This window comes from Sardina pilchardus, chromosome 8 (genome assembly GCF_963854185.1).
Source record: "Sardina pilchardus chromosome 8, fSarPil1.1, whole genome shotgun sequence".
Taxonomy (NCBI): Eukaryota; Metazoa; Chordata; class Actinopteri; order Clupeiformes; family Clupeidae; genus Sardina; species Sardina pilchardus.
Genome location: NC_085001.1, coordinates 5101832 through 5124523, shown reverse-complemented (window position 1 = coordinate 5124523; position 22692 = coordinate 5101832). Strand labels below are relative to the sequence as shown.

General features: G+C 47.9%; 1 protein-coding gene across 1 annotated transcript in view; it reads left to right on the top strand.

Moving 5' to 3' along the window:
* cabin1 (calcineurin binding protein 1) overlaps positions 1 to 22329 on the top strand; it is a 64910-nt gene extending 42581 nt beyond the window's left edge. Inside the window, 6 exon segments of the mRNA XM_062543830.1 lie at positions 3449 to 3523; positions 13964 to 13991; positions 13994 to 14341; positions 16749 to 16910; positions 17224 to 17423; positions 19889 to 22329. Of these exon segments, the coding sequence (XP_062399814.1) occupies positions 3449 to 3523; positions 13964 to 13991; positions 13994 to 14341; positions 16749 to 16910; positions 17224 to 17423; positions 19889 to 20032 (957 nt within the window). The 3' untranslated portion in view covers positions 20033 to 22329.
* The last annotated feature ends 363 nt before the right edge of the window (positions 22330 to 22692 follow it).

The window sequence follows — 22692 nt, the reverse complement described above, 5'->3', positions numbered from 1 at the left end:
GGGTCTAGTTGTTAGGGCAGTTTATCTGTTAAGGCAGTTGGTTGATAATCAGGGTGGTTTATTAGATGTTGGCTGTAATGGAAGGGATACCTAGCCTGAGCAGGATAGCGCTAAACAAATCATCTTCTTGTTTTCAAGTAGCAGGATGCGTAACGGTTGCAACTTCTGGTCGCATGTCAGTCATCATTATGTTAAGCCCGCCCACCGACTCTATACACGTGATTGGTCTAAATCTAGACGCTCCTAGTGGCCGGGGCAGTCTAGCAACTCTCCGTTTGACTTGGGAGCTGGGCTTTGGCAGAAACCACAGAACCAATCAAGGGATGCCAGTATTCCAGTGAGCCCAGAAAGAGGAAATCCTCCCCAGCAGCTGTGTGCAGTGAAACATGGCTGCTCTGTGAGGCCACCAGCATGTGATCAGCAGGGGAAGTCCAGTGTGCTCAGGGGCTCCCTGCCGTAAAACCGGCCTATTTATATCTCTTTGCTGTTTGGCTTTTCATATGACTACCATGTCAACGGTGGGCCAAACTTCCTGTGGCCTGGTGTTGACATACTTACTGCTAAGGCGTCCTGCCAAGATGTTCCTGTGTTTTGGTGCCTGTAAAGGACACACAGAGGCTGTAATACCACATACAGCAGACCATGATGCCGTCCATGTAGACACAACGTAGTCCTTGTTTGTAATTCATCATCTACTGAATTCAGCGCTGTTGTCACATTACAGTAGCCGTCCAGTGGGTGTGCTCAAAGAAGACTCTGTTTCTGCACATTCCTAGTTCTGTAATGGGGAAGCAATATGACTTTAAATGAATCTTATTCTTGCCAGTCAACAAACATCATTGCTACATGAACACAGGATGTATTTGTTTGGATTCTGAGCCCAGATATTAACCACCTTTTGTCAAGGTTTAAGGATGCACCTTTAAAAAAAAAAAAGAGTGATGTCTGTTAACTTGAAGTTAAGCTAAACAATAATTTCCCCAACTGTGTACAAATGATTCACTGTCTCGGGCGCTTCTTTGTTGTGGATGTTCTTGTGTTGAAAAGTTGAAGATTGAGTTGCTGATAGTTCCACGGGAGCGCTGATCCCTTCGTTGAGCTACTGTAGCAATTTCAAGCATCCCAAACATGTCCAACAACTGCACCTTCAGTCTCGACTGTTGTCTAGTCTGACATGTCACACACGTCTCAGACGTCTCAGACTGGGCCACAGAACTGGTTTACAACACCTGCAAATGTGACGGCTCAACTGTCTCCCCCACCGACACCGAAACTTTGATTTCAGTCGGGGTTTATCCGTTTCATTTTCTCCCTCTCGGCCCGAGCAAGCCCAGGCAGGCATCTTCTCCGTTTTTAATCCCTTAAAAGCAGCGCTGTGTCCCCACCATTAGGCAGCATGTGACTTCTCTCTCGGCTTCCCTCGTCATAACATATTTGGCTTTGTGTAGCAGAACACATTGATTATAGGCTACACCATCTGATGAAAGGCTTTGGCAAGAAGCACCCTGCCATGGTGGTTGTTCTTCCGCTTTTTTCCTCTCTAACCCACAATAGGCGTCATGCTATTTATTTATTTGAAGGCGAGAGGAAAGGGAAAATAGAAACCCCCGAACTTGCCACTGAAGGTGCTATTAGTGGGGGGAGGATAATTGGCAATGGTAGTGAAATGTTTTTTTTTTTCTTCTTCTTTTTTTTCCGCATTTCTTTGGCCTTTAACGACAGGCATTGCTACATGAAGCACCAGTGATTTCCTGCCTTTCTTGCTTTCTAAAATTAGACCCCACTTACTCAGAACATCTGAAGAAAGCTTGGTGGGGGGGGGGGGGGGGGGGGGGGTTGTGCATGCGTTTCCGTGTCTTTTGTGTTTGCACTCTGTGCGCAGACAGTGCGGTTTTACAGTTCTCACTCAGCAACAGTCCTCAGACGCCCTCACCTTTAGTGGATGCTGCTGACGCCAGATCAGCACTAAGACCCGTGGCACTCATGGCAGCCTGAGGTCCAGTTCACCAGTTGGCTGCTTCTTCTGCAGATTAGGTTTGCACTTAGCCAAATGCAATTGTCTGAATATGTGAGATTGGGATCGATTCTGACAACCTTCCTTCCCCCATCTTGGAGCACAGCAGATGCAGAGAGATGGACCAGTTAACAGTTGCAAAACCTAGCAAACAGTTGAACCTTGCAGTGCTTCTGGGTCTGCTGTGGTACCTATAAAGTAGAGAGAGCTGTTTACTTTCAATTGGCTGCTGAGCATGTTATGATTTTGTACAAGCAGGCATTCATAGTTTGATAGCTAGCTTGTTCAATGTCTCCGAAAAAGCTTCTCTCCAAATATATTGCAATCAAAATCAGTCAAAATCCAGAGCAAAAATCTGTATATGGGGGGGACTCATATAAAATATACTGACCCCTAATGGATATATGTCACATAGGCTTTCATTAAACTAGGTGAAATATGAGTTTGCTTATTTGCATTTTCTTGGGTCATCTGATCAGTGATGATTGCCACTGACATTTCCTGCCTATTACTGTGTTCCAAAACGAGGCCAAAATTAGACCGTGTTTTCTGAGGCTTCCAGAAACTACCGGCTGCTCCTTGGGACTCCCAAGTGCTCCCCGATCTCCAGGAGGAGCAATTAGTGGGCTGGAGAGGGCAGGCAAATCAGACTCTCAGCTGGCTGGCTAATGAATACCTTCCTTATACAGTGGCAAGTTGTTGGCAATGTTCAGTCCTGAGGCAACTGTACTGTAGATTCTGGTTGTACATCCAGTCTGTACATCCAGATTGGGTTTGCTACAAAACAATAAAACACAGCAAAAAAATGTGATATAATAAATACATAATACAAATAAAAAAATAGAGGAATGCAGTCTATTACACAATTTGAATGTTATTGTACTTGTAGATATTGCACTTATGTTATTGTTATTGACAGTTCACTGGCTCATGTGGGTGTTCACTGGCTCATGTGGGTGTTGAGTGTTGGAGTCTTTAATGCTCCTGCATGTCCCTCCAGAGGCTACTACTTGTGGCTTTCATTGGGTATATTGGCATAGAAATTTTGAGAGCTTGTGAGTGCCATGTACACCTCGCTGGGCCCAATTATCCAAAGAGGGGGAGCCCAGGTACTGAGCCTTGAGGCACTCCAGTGACGAGGCAGTGAGATGCGGATGTCTGTCCTCTCCATGACACGACAAGCTAACAAATAGAATTGTATTCTGTTAGATTCTTATGAAATATATGTTCATGGTGAGCATCACAGTATTCTGTTAGATTCTTATGAAATATATGTTCATGGTAAGCATCACATCTCAGGCAAATCGGACTCAAGTCCCCCAGCACTGCTTTAGACTGTTCATGTTGGACAGCTTTGGAAAAAGACTTTAGTGGGCTGCCAAACTGAGTAGTGAATGATGTTCTTAACTCCTTGCTGGTCTTCTCCACTGATAGGTGGATGAGGATGTGGCTCTGGACCAGGCTGTGAAGTTCTGCCAGATCCAGATGGCTGCATCTGCACAAAGACAGGTAAGACATGCATTTATTAACACATCTCTCTCACACACACACTCACACACATTTTCTGTCACTCTCACTCACTCACTCTCACACACACAAATGTACACACCTGCAGGGATCTACGTACACACACACACACACACACACACACACACACACTCACACCTGCAGGAGCTTACGCACACACACATCTGCAGGGATCTTCACTGACACCTGAGTGTGTTTTAATGTTGGAGCCCCAGCAGTGCGTCATGTGGTGTGATGTCCAGGTAATGGCCTCTCCCTGACCCCATCCCTCTCCAGCCTAATGAGCGCGCTCCATCCAGCAGCCATTATTCTCTGCTCTGCTCTGCTCTCTCCTCTCCTCTCCTCTCCTCTCCTCTCCTCTCCTCTCCTCTCCTCTGCTCCACTCTCCTCTCCTCTCCTCTCCTCTCCTCTCCTCTCCTCTGCTCCACTCTCCTCTCCTCTCCTCTCCTCTCCTCTCCTCTCCTCTCCTCTACTCTGCTCCACTCTCCTCTCCTCTCCTCTCCTCTGCCACCAGTAGCCAGGCCGCCACCCCATCTGTCTCCATCTAGCACCGCACACATCCTCCAGAGGCTGCTCATCTCCACTCCACTCTCTCATGCTCTCTCTCTCCCTCTCTCTCTCTCCCTTTCTCCCTCTCCCTCTCCCCCCCCCCCCCCCCCTCTCTCTCTCTCTCTCTCTCTCCCTCCCTCCCTCCCTCCCTCCCTCCCTCTCTCTCTCTCTCTCTCTCTCTCTCTCTCTCTCTCTCTCTCTCTGGGTGCCTCACCCCCTGACCTGTCAATGCTCCACTGCGGTGATTTAATCAAGAGACAGACCGACAGACACTCACTCTCACACACACACACACACACACACACACACACACACACACACACACACACACACACTTGTTGTCAACACAGTGCAAATACAACGGCCTCCAATTAACCCAAGCCAGTGAGCTCATCTGTCTGTGCACCCGGACAGGTTATGTCTCCCAAGAGCAGTCATTTGTTTGAATTTATGGACACTTGCTGACAGTAGTCTCTTCTCAATAATCAGGAAAGTGTTTGTGGGTGGGGTGTGTGTGGATGGGCGGGGTGTGTGTGTGTGTGTCTGTCTGCATCCTTCGTCCTGTGGATGTGCATAAATTGGAGGGTTTTTGTCATCCTTTTCCAAAGATGCAATAGAATGCATCCTTATCTCCTGATGAGGGGCAAGTTCTCTGATCACTCTGCTCAGCGTGCCGTTTCACAGTGCTGCGTCTGCATCTCTCTGAGCGTCTGTGGCTCGAGTGTTATATGTTTAAAAAGCCTCTCATCTCACAGGGCTATTCCTTCGAAACATGCCTACATTGCCACGTAATAACACGCAGGTATGATAGCCTTCATCAGGGCAAGTCATAATGGCTGGACAGTGGACACCTTGCCTTCCACCCTAGCGAAGCGTCTGAGAGTGAGCATCTGTGTGGACTCTGCGTTTGGTTTCTGCAGTCGGTCCTGTGGCTGCAGAGGAGCGGGCTCTGGGCGGCCCGTGGGGGGACACTTGGCCGGGCTCTGGGCGGCCCGTGGGGGGACAGTTGGCTGGGCTCTGTGCTTTTGAAGCACCCCTGCTCCATCTGTTCCTCACAGCTTCGCTAACACGCTCAGCACTCACGCTGGGGGCGCGCCGTTGTTCTTTTCTCTCTCCTCGACTCGACGCCGCGTCCTCCACGCACGCTCACTCGCCTGTTTCCATCTGCCATTCACTTCTATGGGCTTTCTTATTCCCACATCCGCCTGTCTGATCCGCCAGATATTCATCTATTCATCCATCCATCTATCTATTCATTCATTCATCTGTTCATCTGTCTATCTATCCACTCATTCATTCATTCATCTGTTCATCCGTCTATCTATCCACTCACACATTCATTCATCTGTTCATCCGTCTATCTATTCACTCATACATTCATTCATCTGTTCATCCATCTATCTATCCACTCATTCATTCATTCATCTGCTCATCCGTCTATCTATCCACTCATTCATTCATCTGTTCATCCATCTATCTATCCACTCATTCATTCATTCATCTGTTCATCCGTCTATCTATCCACTCATACATTCATTCATTCATTTGTTCATCCGTCTATCCACTCATCCCTCCCTCAGTCAAGATTCAATACTTTATTTGCCATACAACAGAAGTTGTTTGGGATTTGCTGCGGTGTGCTCCACAACAGACAAGACAACACCACACAAAAACAGGAAGCCTGAGACGCAGACATAGACATAAGACAAAGAACATACAGTACATGATACATACGCTACATACGCTACATGGCTCGTCCCTACATAGGCAAGTATAGCCATGTTATCCCGTATGTGAAGGAGAGCCATTCTCTCTTGATTCGTTTTGTTTGCCTCTGCGTGTGGATGTCAGCAGGTAAAGATGTGAGCAGGCGTCAGAGCATCCGCGTGAGTCACGGCTGAACGCAAGCGCCAGCGTTTGAAGAGAGGAAATGTTGTTATGTTTTTGGGCCGGGATTTTCCCTCAGCTTCCCACAGGGAGCCGTTTCCCTTTGTGTTGGCGTGAGGACTTTGCCTTCGCTACCTGCGTGCTGGCAGGCTGGTGTGCAGGTGGGCGTAGAGGCTTGGCGTGGCGTGGCGTGGGCGTAAGCGTAGGCGTGGGCACGTGGACGAGCAGGTGGGTGGCAGAGTGCGAAGCGTGCCGCAGGGCAGGCCTGTCGATTCTGGCATGCGCTGCCACCGTGGGGTGGCAAGGGTACAACCTGCCCGAACGCTCCTGCTCTCACCAAAAGCCTACTGTACACTCACTCACACACACTCACACACACACACACACACACACACACACACACACACACACACACACACACACAGAGTGTCCTCCCTAACATTGCAGCTCATGAGTGGGAAGAAAGAGCACGTGATGTGCATTTCTCTCTCTCTCTCTCCCCCCTCTCTCTCTCTCCCTCCCTCCTCCCTCCTCCCTCCTCCCTCTCTCTCCCCATCTTCCGGGGTGTCCAGAGCATGAGCGTGCCCTCTCCTCCATCAGCACAGTGCAGGCCGTGGGTGGGTGCTGGGTTGGAGGTTGGGACTGGAGAAGCGCGAGCTCCTTTGAAGATTTTCTCCTCTCATCGCACACTTTGAAAATAACCTCCAAGGAGCCGGGGGTGGGGGTGGGGGGTGGGGGTGGGGGTGGTGTCGGCCCTCTGTTTCTCCCTCTACCTTTTTCCTTTTTCTCTGCACTGGGAGACATGTATTGCTTCTTGAGATCCTCTGTGCAGCCCACCACAGAAATGCAGTATCAGTTCAGAGAGTATTGGCCTTATACACTTTTTAATGATAATGCTTCATAAATGATGCAGGCTGGTAGCCTGGTAGCCTTTGAAATGCAGACGCCTCCAGGCATTTTGTTTTAGTGAGAATTTCAGCCGAGTGTGTGTGTGTGTGTGTGTGTGTGTGTATGTGTGTTCCGCATGCGTGTGCTTGCACACTGAAGCTCGGGTAGACTCTGTGCCTGTGTGTGAGGTGGGAGGATTGCATCACTACACACAGGTGGCCTGTACTTGTCTACGTTTGCGTTCACTTGTGTTTTGCATACGTGCGGGGAGTCTATTTTCTGCATACATGTGCACTTCTGTGACGTGTGTGATGTGCGTATATGTGCGTTTGTCTAGTGCCTGTCTAGTACCTAGTGCCTGCATATGTGCGTCAGTGTGTGAATCTTCTTAAAAGGACTGAGTGTCTCTGTTTGTGTGTGTAGTTTTCTCTTTCTTCTTTCAGTTTGTGCACGTGATTAATATATGTGTGTGTGTGTGGCAGGGTTGAGAGAAAGCTGGTGTGTGCGTGTGTGTGTGTGTGTGTGTGTGTGTGCTTAGCTCGGGTCTAAATGGAAAAAGAGTTGAGGTTGAGCTGAGGAAGCGTGGGCCGCCGGTGGTTTTGACAGCAGCTTCGGCCAGCTCACGGGAAAAGCCGCTCTCACCAAATCCCCCTCCGAAGGTGAGACAGCCTGTCTGCTGTCGGCCCGCTTGCAAGAGGGTGCCTCTCACATCTGAGACTGAGATGAACCCAGTCAAAGTGGTGCCTTTCCACTTTGCTTTGTCTTCTAAAAGACAACCATAGCTGTGTTTCCACTGGGGTGTGACTAGTATCAGTATCCTACAGCACAAAACCTAGAGTTATTTATCAGTTGGTTTCATTAGAGAGAAACAACATGAGAGTTGAAAGAACAGGAAAAAAACAAATGACATGGCACTCTTCACGAGAAGCCTTTATTTCATTAGAGGGAAACAACATGAGAGTTGAAAGAACAGGAAAAACCAAATGGCTGCTATGTGGAAACGCCCTCATACACATTTCAGCTATTTTCTAGTACCATTTTTTGTAATAAGGGCTTTTTCATTAAGAGCGTCCCTGGAGTGTTCTCTCTCTCTTGACTAGCCGTGGTGTACTGGTTAGCGCATCGGGCTTGTAACCGGAGGGTTGCCGGTTCGATCCCCGACCAGTCCACCACGGCTGAAGTGCCCTTGAGCAAGGCACCTAACCCCTCACTGCTCCCCGAGCGCCGCTGGTTGGGCAGGCAGCTCACTGCTCTGGGTTGTGTGATTCACCTCACTGTGTGTTCACTGTGTGCTGTGTGTTCACTAATTCGGTTAAATTGGGTTAAATGCAGAGAACTGAATTTCCCTCACGGGATCAAAAAAGTATATATTCTATTCTATTCTATTTTGACTACTCTCTGGACTGTGTCCACTGAGCCGCTTCACGTGGCCCGCCAGCACCGTCTGCTGCACTCCCATGGTGTCTGGTCAGTGATCACTTGGGTCCACCTGATAGAATAGAATAGAATAGTATATATACTTTTTTGATCCCGTGAGGGAAATTCGTTTCTCTGCAATTAACCCAATTTAACCGAATTAGTGAACACACACAGCACACAGTGAACACACAGTGAGGTGAAACACACACTAACCCAGAGCAGTGAGCTGCCTGCCCAACCAGCAGTGCTCGGGGAGCAGTGAGGGGTTAGGTGCCTTGCTCAAGGGCATTTCAGCCGTGGACTGGTTGGGGATCGATTCGGCAACCCTCCGGTTACAAGCCCGAAGCCCTAACCAGTAGGCCACGGCTGCCCCTCTGATCACACAGGCAGATGCTCACCTCCACATCTACAGTAATTTCCCGCATATAAGCCGCATTGTGTATAAGCCGCATAGTGTTTTACGCAAGTTAAAAGAAACAAAATCATATTAACACCATATTAACTGCCCCCCCTGTATTAACCTCAAAGCGGAAGAAATTTAGCAAAATCAATGTATAAGCCGAGGCTAATAGTCGGATAATTACGGTACATAGTAGCCGAGTACACACCTGGGATACCAAGATACTGTCATATCACTGTACACTACAGTGCGCGTCATTATTACAAAAATGCATTCTCAGCCTCAGGTCACCTCTTGCATAGTTCAGTAGCAACCTCACTCTTAGAGGGTAAACATCTGGCAAAAGGCTGTGGAATGTAAATGTTGATTGGATTAAAGTTAGGCTCATTCTGAAGGACTGTATCTTTAATATGTGGAGCGTTGTTACTGTACCTTTCATATGCATCTCACGGATTGGTCTACAGAGGACCCAGTTTCAGCTGGGGTCAGTGGGCCATCACAGACATCTGGTATTTCACTGAAAAGCATATGCACTAACCCAATAGCATTGGCATTGGTACACGGACATAATGGCATGTTTATTAAACAAACATATTCTAGACACATTTTTACTCAAGAGGCCTGAATGGTAATGGACAGCTGCATGCTTTTATGGTGGTGCTTACTTATTGATGACCGTTAAGTGAGCTGAAAGCGTGGAATTCATCTGTGCAGTTATCAGAAATGATGCTGGTTCCAGTGTTGGGAAGGATACTTTCAAAACGTATTCCGTTACAGAATACAAAATACATGCCCAAAAAGGTAATTTGTAACGTATTCCGTTACGTTACTCAATCTGAGTAACGTATTCTGAATACTTGGAATACTTCCGCATTGAATTGCATTTTATTAGTGTAGGAATGCGCCCATCAAATCCAGTTTAGGCCTATTGTGGTGTGTTCTTCTGTTCCAAATGGCTGAATGCGGCCCACATACTGTATGAGAATATGAATTCAACTAAGTCACCTGATAAAACTATAAAACTATAAAAGTTTTATAGTAGTAATAGAAGATGCTTCTTCAAGTTGGAACAGGGACGTAATAGCCAGAAATGATAAGGTGTGTGAGATTTTAGGTGGCATCAACTCAGTAAAAATGAGGGGTGCAGATATATGACCGGTGGGACGCAAATTAGGCTACCTGGAAATGTAAACACTATAGCCTACTACATAACCGTGCTCTCAAAAATGAACGTGATCGCTAAATGACAATCAAAAACCGCACGTTAAAATAGGCTATGCTACTCGCAAGAATAATACACTTTCATAGGCTGCACCATAATTTATTAAAAAACTTAGATATAGCCTAGATCTACTTACAAATAAATAACCCATAAGCTATTTTAAGTTGGAATGAAAACCTCAGAATGAATGCAGTGCCTATTAAAATGGGTTTCATCGTAGGTCTAAATCAACACGTAACCATGTTTATTGATAGCTAGACTGTAGGCTATAACCGATTGGCCGAAGTAAGCAATTAATAGGCCTACTTGGGAAATATCTTTTGAACAGACATCAAGAACAACGGTCGGTGAGTAGGAGTTACTAACACTTACTTACTTTACTCCAAATTTGCTGTCAGTTATCTCCGATAGCGCGTCCATAATGCGCGCTGGCTGCGTTCTGACGGGTGCAATTGGCTAGCGCAAGACGACGGGGCTTGGATTTAAACATGGAAACAATTTCATCTAGATTTCTTTCCGGGAAATGCATGGAGTTGCCTTAATTTATTTAGAGAGTGAATAAACTTCGAAACAGTGAAGTATCCTCATGTAATCCATTGATTTCAACAATGTAACTGTATTCTAAATACCAACTGTTTAAGTTGTAACTGTAACGGAATACAGTTACTCATAATTTGTATTCTAAATACGTAACGCCGGTACATGTATTCCGTTACTCCCCAACACTGGCTGGTTCTCTGAGAGTCAAAGGTGCACGGATCAGGTGCTCAGATCTCAGAACTCTAACAGCATCACAGAATAGCCACTGTTCCGGTAAAAGTAAGGGACAATGTATACAGACACCAGTCAACAGACACCAGACTCATCTGTTATTTGTATAATTCACCACCAATGTTTCAGCGTTTTTCCCCCCCCTCACCCTGACGTTAATCAGAACAGAAGATGACACGCGCCGCCCCGTTAAGCTCCCGTTAATACCTCTCATCTCAGTAATTGTGGAAGCGTTATTGTTCTGGAGCGTGAAGCTGTGAGGCAGATTTTTGTGCGTTCCGTTTGTGCGTGCCAACCGCTACCACCACCAGCGTACGTCGGGCACACAGGAGAGGAGAGGAGAGGCATCCCGAGTGACCCCTGCACTCTCAGGTATGGCCTCGCCACGCACCGGGCGGCTTCTTGGCGGCCCTCGTAATGCTTCACCCATAGTGCCCTCTGTCTCGGGGGTGAACTGGGAAGTGAGATTAGTGGGACGTTGAGCATAAAGCCTGAAGTGTGGTCAAATATGACCGAGGGAAACCTTCCTGGGGATTTTCTCTTTTTCTTATATCTGAATTTGTGTGGAAATGATTAATCGTTGACTGTAAACTAAAGAAAATGACAAGCCACAAACTTTTGTCTGCTTGCTGACTTTGAAGGCATATCAGGCTTTGGGCTCAACATGCCACTTCTCATTTCATCCCCCTCTGGTGGCTCATGCACCTTTACTGTCAAGGACTGTCAATAAGGAGCCTGTGCTTGCGTCCTAGTCAGTATCGATATGGAGCTGTGCTTGCGTCCTAGTTAGGATCAATATGGAGCTGTGCTTGCGTCCTAGTCAGTATCAATATGGACCTGTGCTTGCGTCCTAGTCAGTATCAATATGGAGCCTGTGCTTGCGTCCTAGTCAGTATCAATATGGAGCCTGTGCTTGCGTCCTAGTCAGTATCAATATGGAGCCTGTGCTTGCGTCCTAGTCAGTATCAATATGGAGCTGTGCTTGCGTCCTAGTCAATAGTCAGTATCGATATGGAGCTGTGCTTGCGTCCTAGTCAGTATCAATATGGAGCTGTGCTTGCGTCCTAGTCAGTATCAATATGGAGCCTGTGTTGGCTTTTACTGTGCACCTCACCTCTCTCAGTGGGAGTTTGTTTTTAGCCTTGCTGGCAGGAAAGACTCTTGTGTAATTGCACCAATGATTGCGTAGCTGTGACGTCCAGTCTTTAGTTCTGTTAAATGGATGGAGGTGAGGTGTTGACCGATGTAGACATAATGACCAGTTTATGTTCTTTAGCTTTGCAAATGACCAGTTTATGTTGTGTAGCTTTGCAACGACCAGTTTATGTTGTGTAGCTTTGCAATGACCAGTTTATGTTGTGTAGCTTTGCAATGACCAGTTTATGTTGTGTAGCTTTGCAACGACCAGTTTATGTTGTGTAGCTTTGCAACGACCAGTTGATGTTGTGTAGCTTTGCAATGACCAGTTGATGTTGTGTAGCTTTGCAATGACCAGTTGATGTTGTGTAGCTTTGTGATGACCAGTTTGTTATCTTGCTTTGTAATGACCAGTTTATAGCTTTGTAATGTTTTTATTTTTTTCCCAACGATGGATAGACGCTCCTTAAAATGGTTGTTTGTTTAGTGGGCAGCAGGTCACCCACTATGTACAGTATGTCCTTGTCTTTTCCACACAGTGTTCTTTCCACCAGCCCCTCTGATTTTATATATATGTTAAAAATATAATATATAATATAATCTTTTAGGAATCAAAGTTGGGTAAAACGTTGCATTCATGGTGTTGTGTTCTTGGTTGGATAGATTTTCATCAGCTTAAGCTGTTTCTGTCATAGATGTGTGCTAAAATGCAATGGTCTGTTTTTTTATAGATAAGTAAGCTTATCTGTGTTTTACAGTAATGTGTTTTCTGGAAAAAAAGATGGGACAGATAGTTATGTTGTTGCTTGGAAACGTTAGTCATATTCGTGAATCACTCTCAAAATGTATACGTTGAATGATTAGTGAGAGTTTTCATTTCATTTCTGCCTTTTCATGGCGGTTACTTACTCTTCATGGTAGTTCTGCTCGTTACGTTTGAGAAACAGAACAGGGAAATGACTAACCAGCTACCTCGACTCGTAGAGGTCGGATATCCGGCTGATGCAAAATTTGTTCGGAGAAATGCATCCCGGCATGTGAACTCTCAGATTAAAGTTGCGCTTTGCAAGTTGATCCTGCCTCTGAAATGCCCTTTGTGAAGGGAAGCCGAAACATGTTAAGGGGAATCTTCTCTCAACAGCTCTTACAAACTTGTTATTGTGTGGTTTTATTTTGGAAAGAATGAAATGGAAATCCGCCTTGTCATTTTCTGAATCAGAACTGTACAGAAACTCGGCGCACACTGACTCTTTCTGCAGGCGATTTGTATAGCTCGGGCCTCTCGTCTTCCAGTGCCAACCTCCTACTTTTGGCATTGTGCTGGTTGCTGGGTTGTCATTACAGCTCAGTAATGGTGTGGACTGCCTGATATAATTCCTGCTAAAAAGCCGTAAAAGAGACATCAGTACCTCTGCCCTTCCCCCCTGCAGAGAGAGGGGGGAGGTGAGGAGGGGGGAGAGGGATGGAGGGAGAGAGAGAGAGAGAGAGAGAGAGAGAGAGAGAGAGAGAATAAACGGAATAGAAGCGTCCATCGTTGAGTCTCCTTGGGCTCCAGCTTTGCCCTGCCTAGTTACCATGGCAGCGGCTGTTGCTGCCTGTTTGTTTGTAAGGCTCTAGTGGTCCTGAGTGTTCCTCCCCACACACACACACACACACACACACACACACACACACACACACACACACACACACACACACACACACACACACACACACATACATACACACACACACACACATGTACACACGTACACAAAGTGAATGGAAGTGACAGGCTGTATAGAGAACCCCACACTGGAGTAAGTTAGCTCCACCCGTATTGGCTTGGCCTCACTAAGGATGGTGGGCAGCAGTGCATGCGCGCGCGTGTGTGTGTGTGTGTGTGCGCGGCCGTGCGTTTCACTGACGCACTCTCCTGATGACTGTCCCTACTGCTCACTGACGCACTGGGCAGGTTAAGCACCTATGGGTTATGATCGCACAGAAGGGTGTTCTCGACAAGTGTGTGTGTCATGCCATAAGCGTCAGTGTTAAGGTAAATAAATCTGTAAGATGCCTTTTGATTCAACACTCTCTTCCCCTCTCTCTCTCCCTCTCTCTCTCTCCCTCTCCCTCTCTCCCTCCCTCCTTCCCTCTCTCCCTCTCTCAGAGTTCCGTTGACACCCCGGTCACCCCAAGTTCAGTAAGGAGCAGCGCGACATCTTCTTCCCCAGCACCTTCCCCAGCGGTCCGCTGCACAGCCCTCACACGCCCACCCCCACACACACACACACCACCCCCGCGCTGGCCGGGCCACGACGGCCTGCCCACGGACGCCAGGCAGGGCAAAGTGCCCAGGCTGTGCCACTCTCACCCGCACCCCCACTCGCATCCCACCACGCCGCCACTCTACTGCCCCGCCGCCTCCAGCCACCCAGGACCAGCCTCCTCCTCCTCCTCCGCAGCAGGGGGGCGCCACCCAGGAAGCCCAGCGCCAGCGCCAACCCCACGGTGGCAGACATGGCCGCCAGCTTCCACCCCCACGCAGGTGAGTGGAGAAGAGAGGAGAGGAGAGGAGGGGAGAGGAGAGGAGAGGAGAGGAGAGGAGGGGGGGGGGGGGGGAGGGAGGGAGAGGAGGGGGGGAGGAGAGGAGAGGAGAGGAGAGGAGGAGGAGGGGGGGGGAGGAGAGGAGAGGAGAGGAGAGGAGAGGAGAAGAGAGGAGAGGAGAGGAGGGGAGGGGAGGGAGGGGAGGGGAGCAGGGGACCAAAACAAGAGCTTCCATCAGGAACAAAACGTGCTCTCGAATGCACGTGTGTAATGGACACATGTATAGAATTGATTTGTGCTAACAGTACGGTTGGCTCTTTCCATATGCTGTGCTCTCTACAGTATATACTGTATCTTCTATGGTCATCCAGTGGTGTAGTGATGCACTTCCTGGCTCTTGTGATGGAGCGAGTGGAGGGCTGGAGAAGCTGTATTGGGGCTCTAAGTGACATGAGTGGGGGAGTGAGCTTGCTAGTGTTACACTTGAACCCCTCACTGCTGCCTTGTCTTGAGGACGGAGCATACACTTGTGTCTGTGGAGAGTTGGGCGAGCGTTGTGGATTGACCAGCAGGGGGAGCTGTTTGACATCATAATTCTCCTCCTATTCTCCTGGTAGAGCTGTGCTCTCATTTGCATCTTACATAATATTGAAAGTGTTACAAGTGAAGGTGTTAGATCTCTATAGATCTTTATAGGCTGTATCTTTACAGTTATTGAAGGCATGCCATGTAGCTTGATGCAGATTGCAGTCTGCAGCGTTAGCCAGAGTAAATCTACAGTTGCACCTTGAGAAACAGTGGTTGTTTGGTTGCTGTGAAATTGCTCATTGGAAATGTAACATTGTTCAAATAGGCTGTGCGATGCTGTTCAAAATAGGACCGCATGTATTTAGTGGTACCTCACATCTCTCTATTTACCCACACATCATCCATTCCTAGAGTATGGCCTTGCTCTCCACACACACACACACACACACACACGGAGGTATTGATGAAGAGAATAAGGTGTGGGGTTGAGGTACTCTCCCTCCGCTCTCTGCATCCGGACACTCTGCTGAATTCTACCAACGGTTGCCCAGGCAACCTGGATAGAGAGGTTTAGAACAGAGTGGTGTGCGTGTGTCTGTGTGCGTGTGTGTGTGTGTGTGTGTGTGTGTGTGTGGGCCGGGGGTAGTGAGGGAGGGGGTGTGTGGTGTGGTGTGGTGTGGCGGGGGCAGTGGATTAGTCCGTTTGTCATCAGTGCCTTTAGAGGCCAACAGCAGCCGTGGGGTTGAGCAGCCTGGAGATGCGCTCTCCCCACCAGCCTGTGTGTGTGTGTGTGTGTGCGTGCGACATGGCAGCCCTCCGCCCGCCCGCCTCTCCTGGGCTCTCCTCTCCCTTTAGCCTTTTGGAGAGTACCGAGTGTGTAGTTAATATCTGGATACTCAAGGGTGTGTGTGTGTGTGTGTGTGTGTGTGTGTGTGTGTGTGTGCGCGTGTGCGCGTGTCAGTCAGCGAGGGAGCATTATGTAATAGTCACCTGTAGACACACTGCCATCTCTCCCTCTCTGTAGCACCATCACACCCATGGGCACAATAATGTCACTTTGCAGAGCTACAATCAGAGGCACACACACACACACACACACACATTTTTCATTCACTGTCATTCACATTCACACAGTGTGTGTGCCGCTTCATTAGATAATCTGATGCTCCTTCACACAGTGGTGATTATCCAGGCCTTTAATTAGACTATTTGGCTGGCTGCCTGCCTGCTCAGGTGACTGTATGTGTGTGTGTGTGTGTGTGTGTGTGTGTGTGTGTGTGAGCGAGAGAACGGGGGGCGGGGGGTAATTACTCCAAACCTGTAGCCTCATACACAGGTTTATTTACTAACACAAATTACACACAAACACACACACACACACACACACACACATTATACAGTACTGCATTATCGGTTAGATAGCCCAGCGTAAGTGCTGTGTGTATGTGTGTGTGTTTAGTATAGACATGTGTGTGTTTAATGTAGACACAGATGTCGTACACGTAGATACAAGTGCCTCTGCCAAGCGTGCCATTGACAACACTGTTTAAAAGGTGAACCTGTGGCTCCATCTAGTGGCCAGGAAGATGAATGACAGTATTAGGCCCATGATGCATGTTGCCATGTTGATGTCTTGGACTCTTTTCTAATGTCCACTACTAGTACTGCTGCTACAGTACTACTGCTGCTGCTACTGTAATGTCCAGTGTTTTGGTTGTCCACTATTTTCCATTAATTTGTTTTAACATTTTGGCGTGTGTGTGTGTGTGTGTGTGTGTGTGTGTGTGTGTGTGTGTGTGTGTGTGTGTGTGTGTGTGTGTGTGTGTGTGTGTGTGTGTGTGTGTGTGTGTGTGTGTGTGTGTGTGTGTGTGCGCGCGCAGCAGAGGAGCGAGAGGACTGTGGCCCTGAGGGTCTGGCCTACAGGCAGCAGGAGTCGCACCTGTGCCAGCAGATGAAGATGGCCTCTGTGTCGCAGGCGCAGGACATGGCCACTTGGGGCAGCGACGAGCCAGCCACCTGCAGCGCCTCACAAGCCACCACAGGTGTGTGTGTGTGTGTGTGTGTGTGTGTTTTGAGTGTACCCTGAGTTACCCTGTCCGTGCCATATGCCTTTCCGTCCATATAATAATATACAGAGTCAGTTTGTCTGATTAAAGGCCAGTTAAGTACTGAATCAGGAGAGACCTTTGATATGTCTTGTAAAATGATTTTATGATCAGAGATTTAGCAGGGTTTGGGTTTTGGTGGTTGGGTGAAGGGGTTACAGATTTCAACAAAACGCTCTCTGTCTCAACCTCTCTCTCCCTCTCTCTCCCTCTCTCTCCCTCCCTCCCTCCCCTCCCTCTGTTCTTCCAGAGGACGTGTTTGTGTGCGGCGATCAGCCCCAGCAGGGGGACTCCAGCCGCATCCGTTCCCGGATCCCCCCCAACATGCCAAAGCTCTTCATCCCGTCGGCCGTGACCAAGTTCCCGCCGGAGATCACGGTGACGCCCCCCACGCCCACGCTGCTCTCGCCCAAGGGCAGCATCTCCGAGGAGACCAAACAGAGGCTCAAGGTCAGGCGCGCGCTCTCCTCCTCGCCTCCTCCTCTTCTCCTCTTCTCCTCCTCAACTCCTCCTCTTCTCCTCCTCTTCTCCTCTTCTCCTCCTCAACTCCTCCTCTTCTCCTCTTCTTCTCCTCTTCTCCTCCTCAACTCCTCCGCGCTAGGGTTGGGTATCGAGAATCGAGAATCGATTGGAACCGGAACCGGCTTTCCGATATACCCGGAATCGTTCAAAAGTTTAAATTTCAATACCTAGTATCGATTCTCAGTACGCTGACCGGAAGAAGAAACCGCTGAACACCAACAAAGAAACATCCACCGGAAGTGTTCGCACAACTGTAACTATATAGCCAATGGACCTTGCCCAAAACTTGTGACAACAGGCCTTACCCTCATAAGTTGCTTTTTATTGTTTATTTGCTATTCTGCACCAGGTTAGCCGAGTGGGAGCAAGACAACATGTTTAAGTATCTGCAGCATCATACACACATGTGTAGCCTAAATGTGTTTTCATGAGGTTTCATTACATTATAATATTTATATTCAAGTTCATAGATTTGATATGTATATTGTAGTTCAAAACAGTCCTGTGAGAAATTCATAGTAAAGTTAAAATTGATGGAGAAGGTCAGACTATTTTATTCAGAAAGACCGTTAGCTAGCTTATTAAAATACTGGTGTCCTAAACTTTTTGACCCTGCCTCTTAAAAGAATCGGGATCGAGAATCGGTAGGAACCGGAATCGAAACAATGAATCGGAATCGGAACTGGAATCATTCAGGGGGTATTCACACCTGCCTTGTTTAGTTCGATTAAAACGAACTCAAGTTCGTTTCTTGCTTGGTTCGGACCTTTTTGACTGGTGTGAATACAATCACTCGAACTCTAGTGCGGACCAAACAAGCGGACCGAGACCCAGCTGAGGAGGTGGTCTCGGAGCGGTTCCTATCGAACCCTGGTGCGGTTCGTTTATGGTGTGAAAGCAGACCGACCTCGATCCGACCCAGTTACAGAAATCTACCTTTTTTGGATTTGACAAGCTCCCGTAGTTTTTGCGCATTATGGGAAATGTAGGATAGCTCCGTGACGCACAACAGCTGTAAGCAGCAGTGGGCTAACGCTTTCTTGCCAACAATAATTTGATTTTGCATCTCCTACCCGTTCCGTCTTCCGTAGGCCTGCTGTTAGCATGTTGGACACACATGAGAGCTCTTCTCAGCTGTTTTGTTGCACGTCTTCGTCGATGCAAAATTACGAGCATGATATTGTTAAACTTGCATCAAACGGTCTTGACGCTCAAGCACTTCTGCAAAGCTGTAACTGTATAAACTATATTGCTAGGATAATAACGAGTACAGTACGCAAACATAGTATTTACGTGGGCCAACTTTGACTTTGGCTTCCTATTCTTCACCCCACCTACACGTTTACCAGCCAATGGTTGAACGACCTTAGTACATGTGCTTTTGTTTATAAATTCTGGTCCGGTTGCAATTAATCACGGTGTGAAAACGAACCGCACTAAAAAAGAAAAAAAGAAAAAAAAATTGGTCCGGACCAAATAAGTGAACTAACGGACCTTCCTGGTGTGAATACGCCCTCAAATTCAAACGATACCCAACCCTACTCCGCGCCTCCTCTCCTCTTCTCCTCTTCTCCTCCTCTCCTCTTCTCCTCTCCTCCTCACCTCCTCTTCTCCTCTTCTCATCTTCTCCTCCTCTTCTCCTCCTCCTCTTCTCCTCACCTCCTCTTCTCCTCTTCTCATCTTCTCCTCCTCTTCTCCTCTTCTCATCTTCTCCTCCTCTTCTCCTCCTCCTCTTCTCCTCACCTCCTCTTCTCCTCTTCTCATCTTCTCCTCCTCTTCTCCTCTTCTCCTCCTCGCCTCCTCACCTCCTCCTCTTCTCTTCTTCTCCTCCTCACCTCCTCCTCTCCTCCTCTTCTCCTCCTCACCACCTCCTCTCCTCCTCTTCTCTTCTCCTCCTCCTCTTCTCTTCTCCTCACCTCCTCTTCTCTTCTCCTCCTCTTCTCCTCCGCACCTCCTCTTCTCTTCTCCTCCTCTTCTCCTCTTCTCCTCCTCTTCTCCTCCTCCATTTCACACACTCTGTCTGTGTCTCTCTTTCTGCCCAATTCCTCAATTTCTTTCAGGATTAATAAAGTCCTAAGCCGTCTGTCATTCTTGTGTACATGACCTATAAGCATACCCCACAGCTCTCTCTCTGTCTCTCACTCTCCCTCTCTCTTTCTCTCTCTTTCTCTCTCTCTGTCTCTCACTCACTCACTCACTCACTCTCTCTCTCTCATTCTCAAGTATGATTACTTTCTTACTGTACCTTTTCTATGACTTCTGCTTTCCTTTCGTTCATATTAGCTAATTTCATTCTCTTGTTTTTCTTTTTGTCCCCCTGTCCTTCTTTTTGTCCTCCTCCTCCTCTTCCTCTTTCGCTCTATCCCCCTCTCCCTCTCTCTCTCCCTCTGTAGAATGTGATTCTGGCCTCTCAGTCTGCAGCTAATGTGAAGAAGGACACTCTGGCCCAGCCGGCTCTGGAGGTGCAGGAGACGTCCAGCCAGGAGTCCTCTCTGGAGAGCGACACGGACGAGGAGGACGACTACATGGACATTTGAGTGGACGCACAGATGGACACGTGGGTCAAAAAAGGACAGATGTTCTCCTCTCTTCCTTCTCACCAGCCTCTGCTCACGGTCCTTCAAAGGCAAAGAGCTGACTTAGGCTGATATTCAGAGCCAAAAGCGCCACTCTATGTATGTGTGTGTGTGTGTGTGTGTGTGTGTGTGTGTGTGTGTGTGTGTGTGTGTGCGCATCTCTCTCTCTCTGTAATACACACACACTCACTCATACACAGTCATTCTCACTCTGTCTCACGGTCATGCTTTGTCTTGTTCTCCTCCCTCTCAGTTCTCTTCTGTCCTTTCTCTCTCTCACTCCCCTCTTTCTTCTACATGTCTCTCTGTACTTCCTACCCTCCGCGGGGACTTGAGCAAATGCTACTTTTTTAACAGCACCTCATCATCAATCTCATCTGGGCCAATTCAGTCCCAGACTGCAGCTGGGCTTGGCAGAGCCCATCTGGCCTAGACTGAGCTTCAGCCCATTCCACACTCTCATTCTCTCTCTCTCTCTCTCTTTTTCTCTCTCTCTCTCTCTCTCTCTCTCTCTCTCTCTCTCTCTCTCTCCATCTCTCTCTCTCTCTCTCTCTCTCTCTCCATCTCTCTCTCTCTCTCTCTCTCTCTCTCTCTCTCTCTCTCAGCTGTGCATGTTCTCTCTAGCACAAGGGCTTTCTCTTCTGCCAGTGTGTGTGGCAGCGCATCTTGGCATCTTGGCACGGCTGCGCTCTTGTTCAGTGCTGGTGCTCCTGTGATGGCTGGGCATGGATTTGGATTTGTGTTGTTGTTATTTACTCTTGTTGTTGTCGTCGATGTTGTTTATAATTACCGCTATGATTTCGTAGCTATCCAGCAAAAAAAGAAAGTGCCATTTTTACACTTCCCCGCCAACACAACCCCCCCAAAACCTCTCAGTGAAATGAGGTGTTGGTGCTGAGGCGGATGAGCGGAGCGGTCCATGCGGTGGGTGAGTGGGGGTGCTCCTGAAACCTATGCAGACGCATGCTTCCCTCTGCTGCTCGCCAGTACAGGGCGCCCTGATGGGGGGGGGGGGGAGTTACTGACCGAGTCGACGCGATCGCGCTCAGACGTCAGATTCCGAATGTTTTCGTGCCCGAAAACAGCGGCTCTGTACCGTCTAGAAGAGCCGGAGCGCCAACAGGGCAGGGCGGACCCGTCTCAGTCTCAGCTCACGACTCACGTGGGCGTTAAGGCAGCTTGACCTTTCTTCACCTTCACCACGGTCATCTCACCACGTTCCCAGGTGCTCCCAGGCGCCCGAGCGCGCTCCCAGGCGCCATATCATTCCAGCTCGCGCTCGCTCACGTCCGCGCGTCTCCGAGCGTGTGTCCGAGCGCGTCGCGAGAGGGACCCTGTCGTCCAGGGGACGCGTCCAGCGGAGAGAGAGCCCCACACGAGCAGACACAGGCGGCCTCTTCTCTCACACCAACCTGTGCGGCCCTCTGCAGGTGATATCGGTTTACATGTACTCTTGCATTTCTACGGTTATACACCTGTACTTTTGTTCATTTTTGTTTTTGTTTTTTTTTTGTTTTTAAAAAAACACATTTGTAATTTTGTTGAAATGCTTTTTTTCATGCCGTTTTCTTTTCAGTCTGGCTCTGCAGTTGTCACTCCTCGGTGTGTTTTCTTGTGTCATTGGATGTTTTCAAGTTGTTTTCACACACACACACACACTCTGAAACTCCAGGGCTCGGACACCTTTGTACATATCATCATGGAAGCATCTCAGTCATGACTTGTAGCTGCCTCAGCTCGGCAGGAAAGATTTAACAAAAAAACAAATTCAAATCAAACAAATGCCCGACTGATCTATTTTGGAGAATGTGGAAGAATACGAAATACACAACACTGACTAAACAAGCGTTAAGACAGCTGAATGTTTTTTTACAGATTGTTTTCTAAGAGAAGATGGTTATTCATGGTATTTTTCTGAAGAAAAAAAAATATCTAAGTATACTTTTTTAAAAAAGAAATAAAGACTTTCTAAAACAATTGTCATTGAAAAAAAAAGATGTCAGCCAGTCATTTCTGCCTAACTTGGATGTTTGCATTTTGTTTGTTTTTCGGCAATGTAAGATATTGTTTTGTATTCCGCGGCTGCGCTTCTCAAAGGGATTTCCCATGGCTGAGAGCAATGGGGTTCAGCCTGATTGTAAGGCTCTCATTGCTATGGCGATGGGTTCAGGGCTGTGGTGGGATTGGATGTTATATTCTGAATTTTGACTTGCTGCATTAAAGTTGTCACAACCAAAAATACACTTGATATACTTCTACCTGGTCCTTGTACTTTTGTGGTTTGTCTCTTGCTCTGTCTCTCTCTCTCTCTCTCTCTCTCTCTCACACACACACACACACACACACACACACACACACACACACACACACACACACACACACACACTCAGACACCCATACATACTATTCCTCCGTTTACTGAGACCACCCTGCCTCAGAGACAGTCTGTCAAAGAGCCTGTCCACACTGGTGTGAAGTCCTTGACACGAGGGAGGCCATTAACCTTCATTAGCAACTTCCAGAAGTTTCTTATGAAGTGCTGCCAATTTGTCATTTGCCCTCTTTGCCAGACACGCTCGAGTGGCGGTTTGTTTTCTTATGGAGGGGGCCAAATGTGTGCC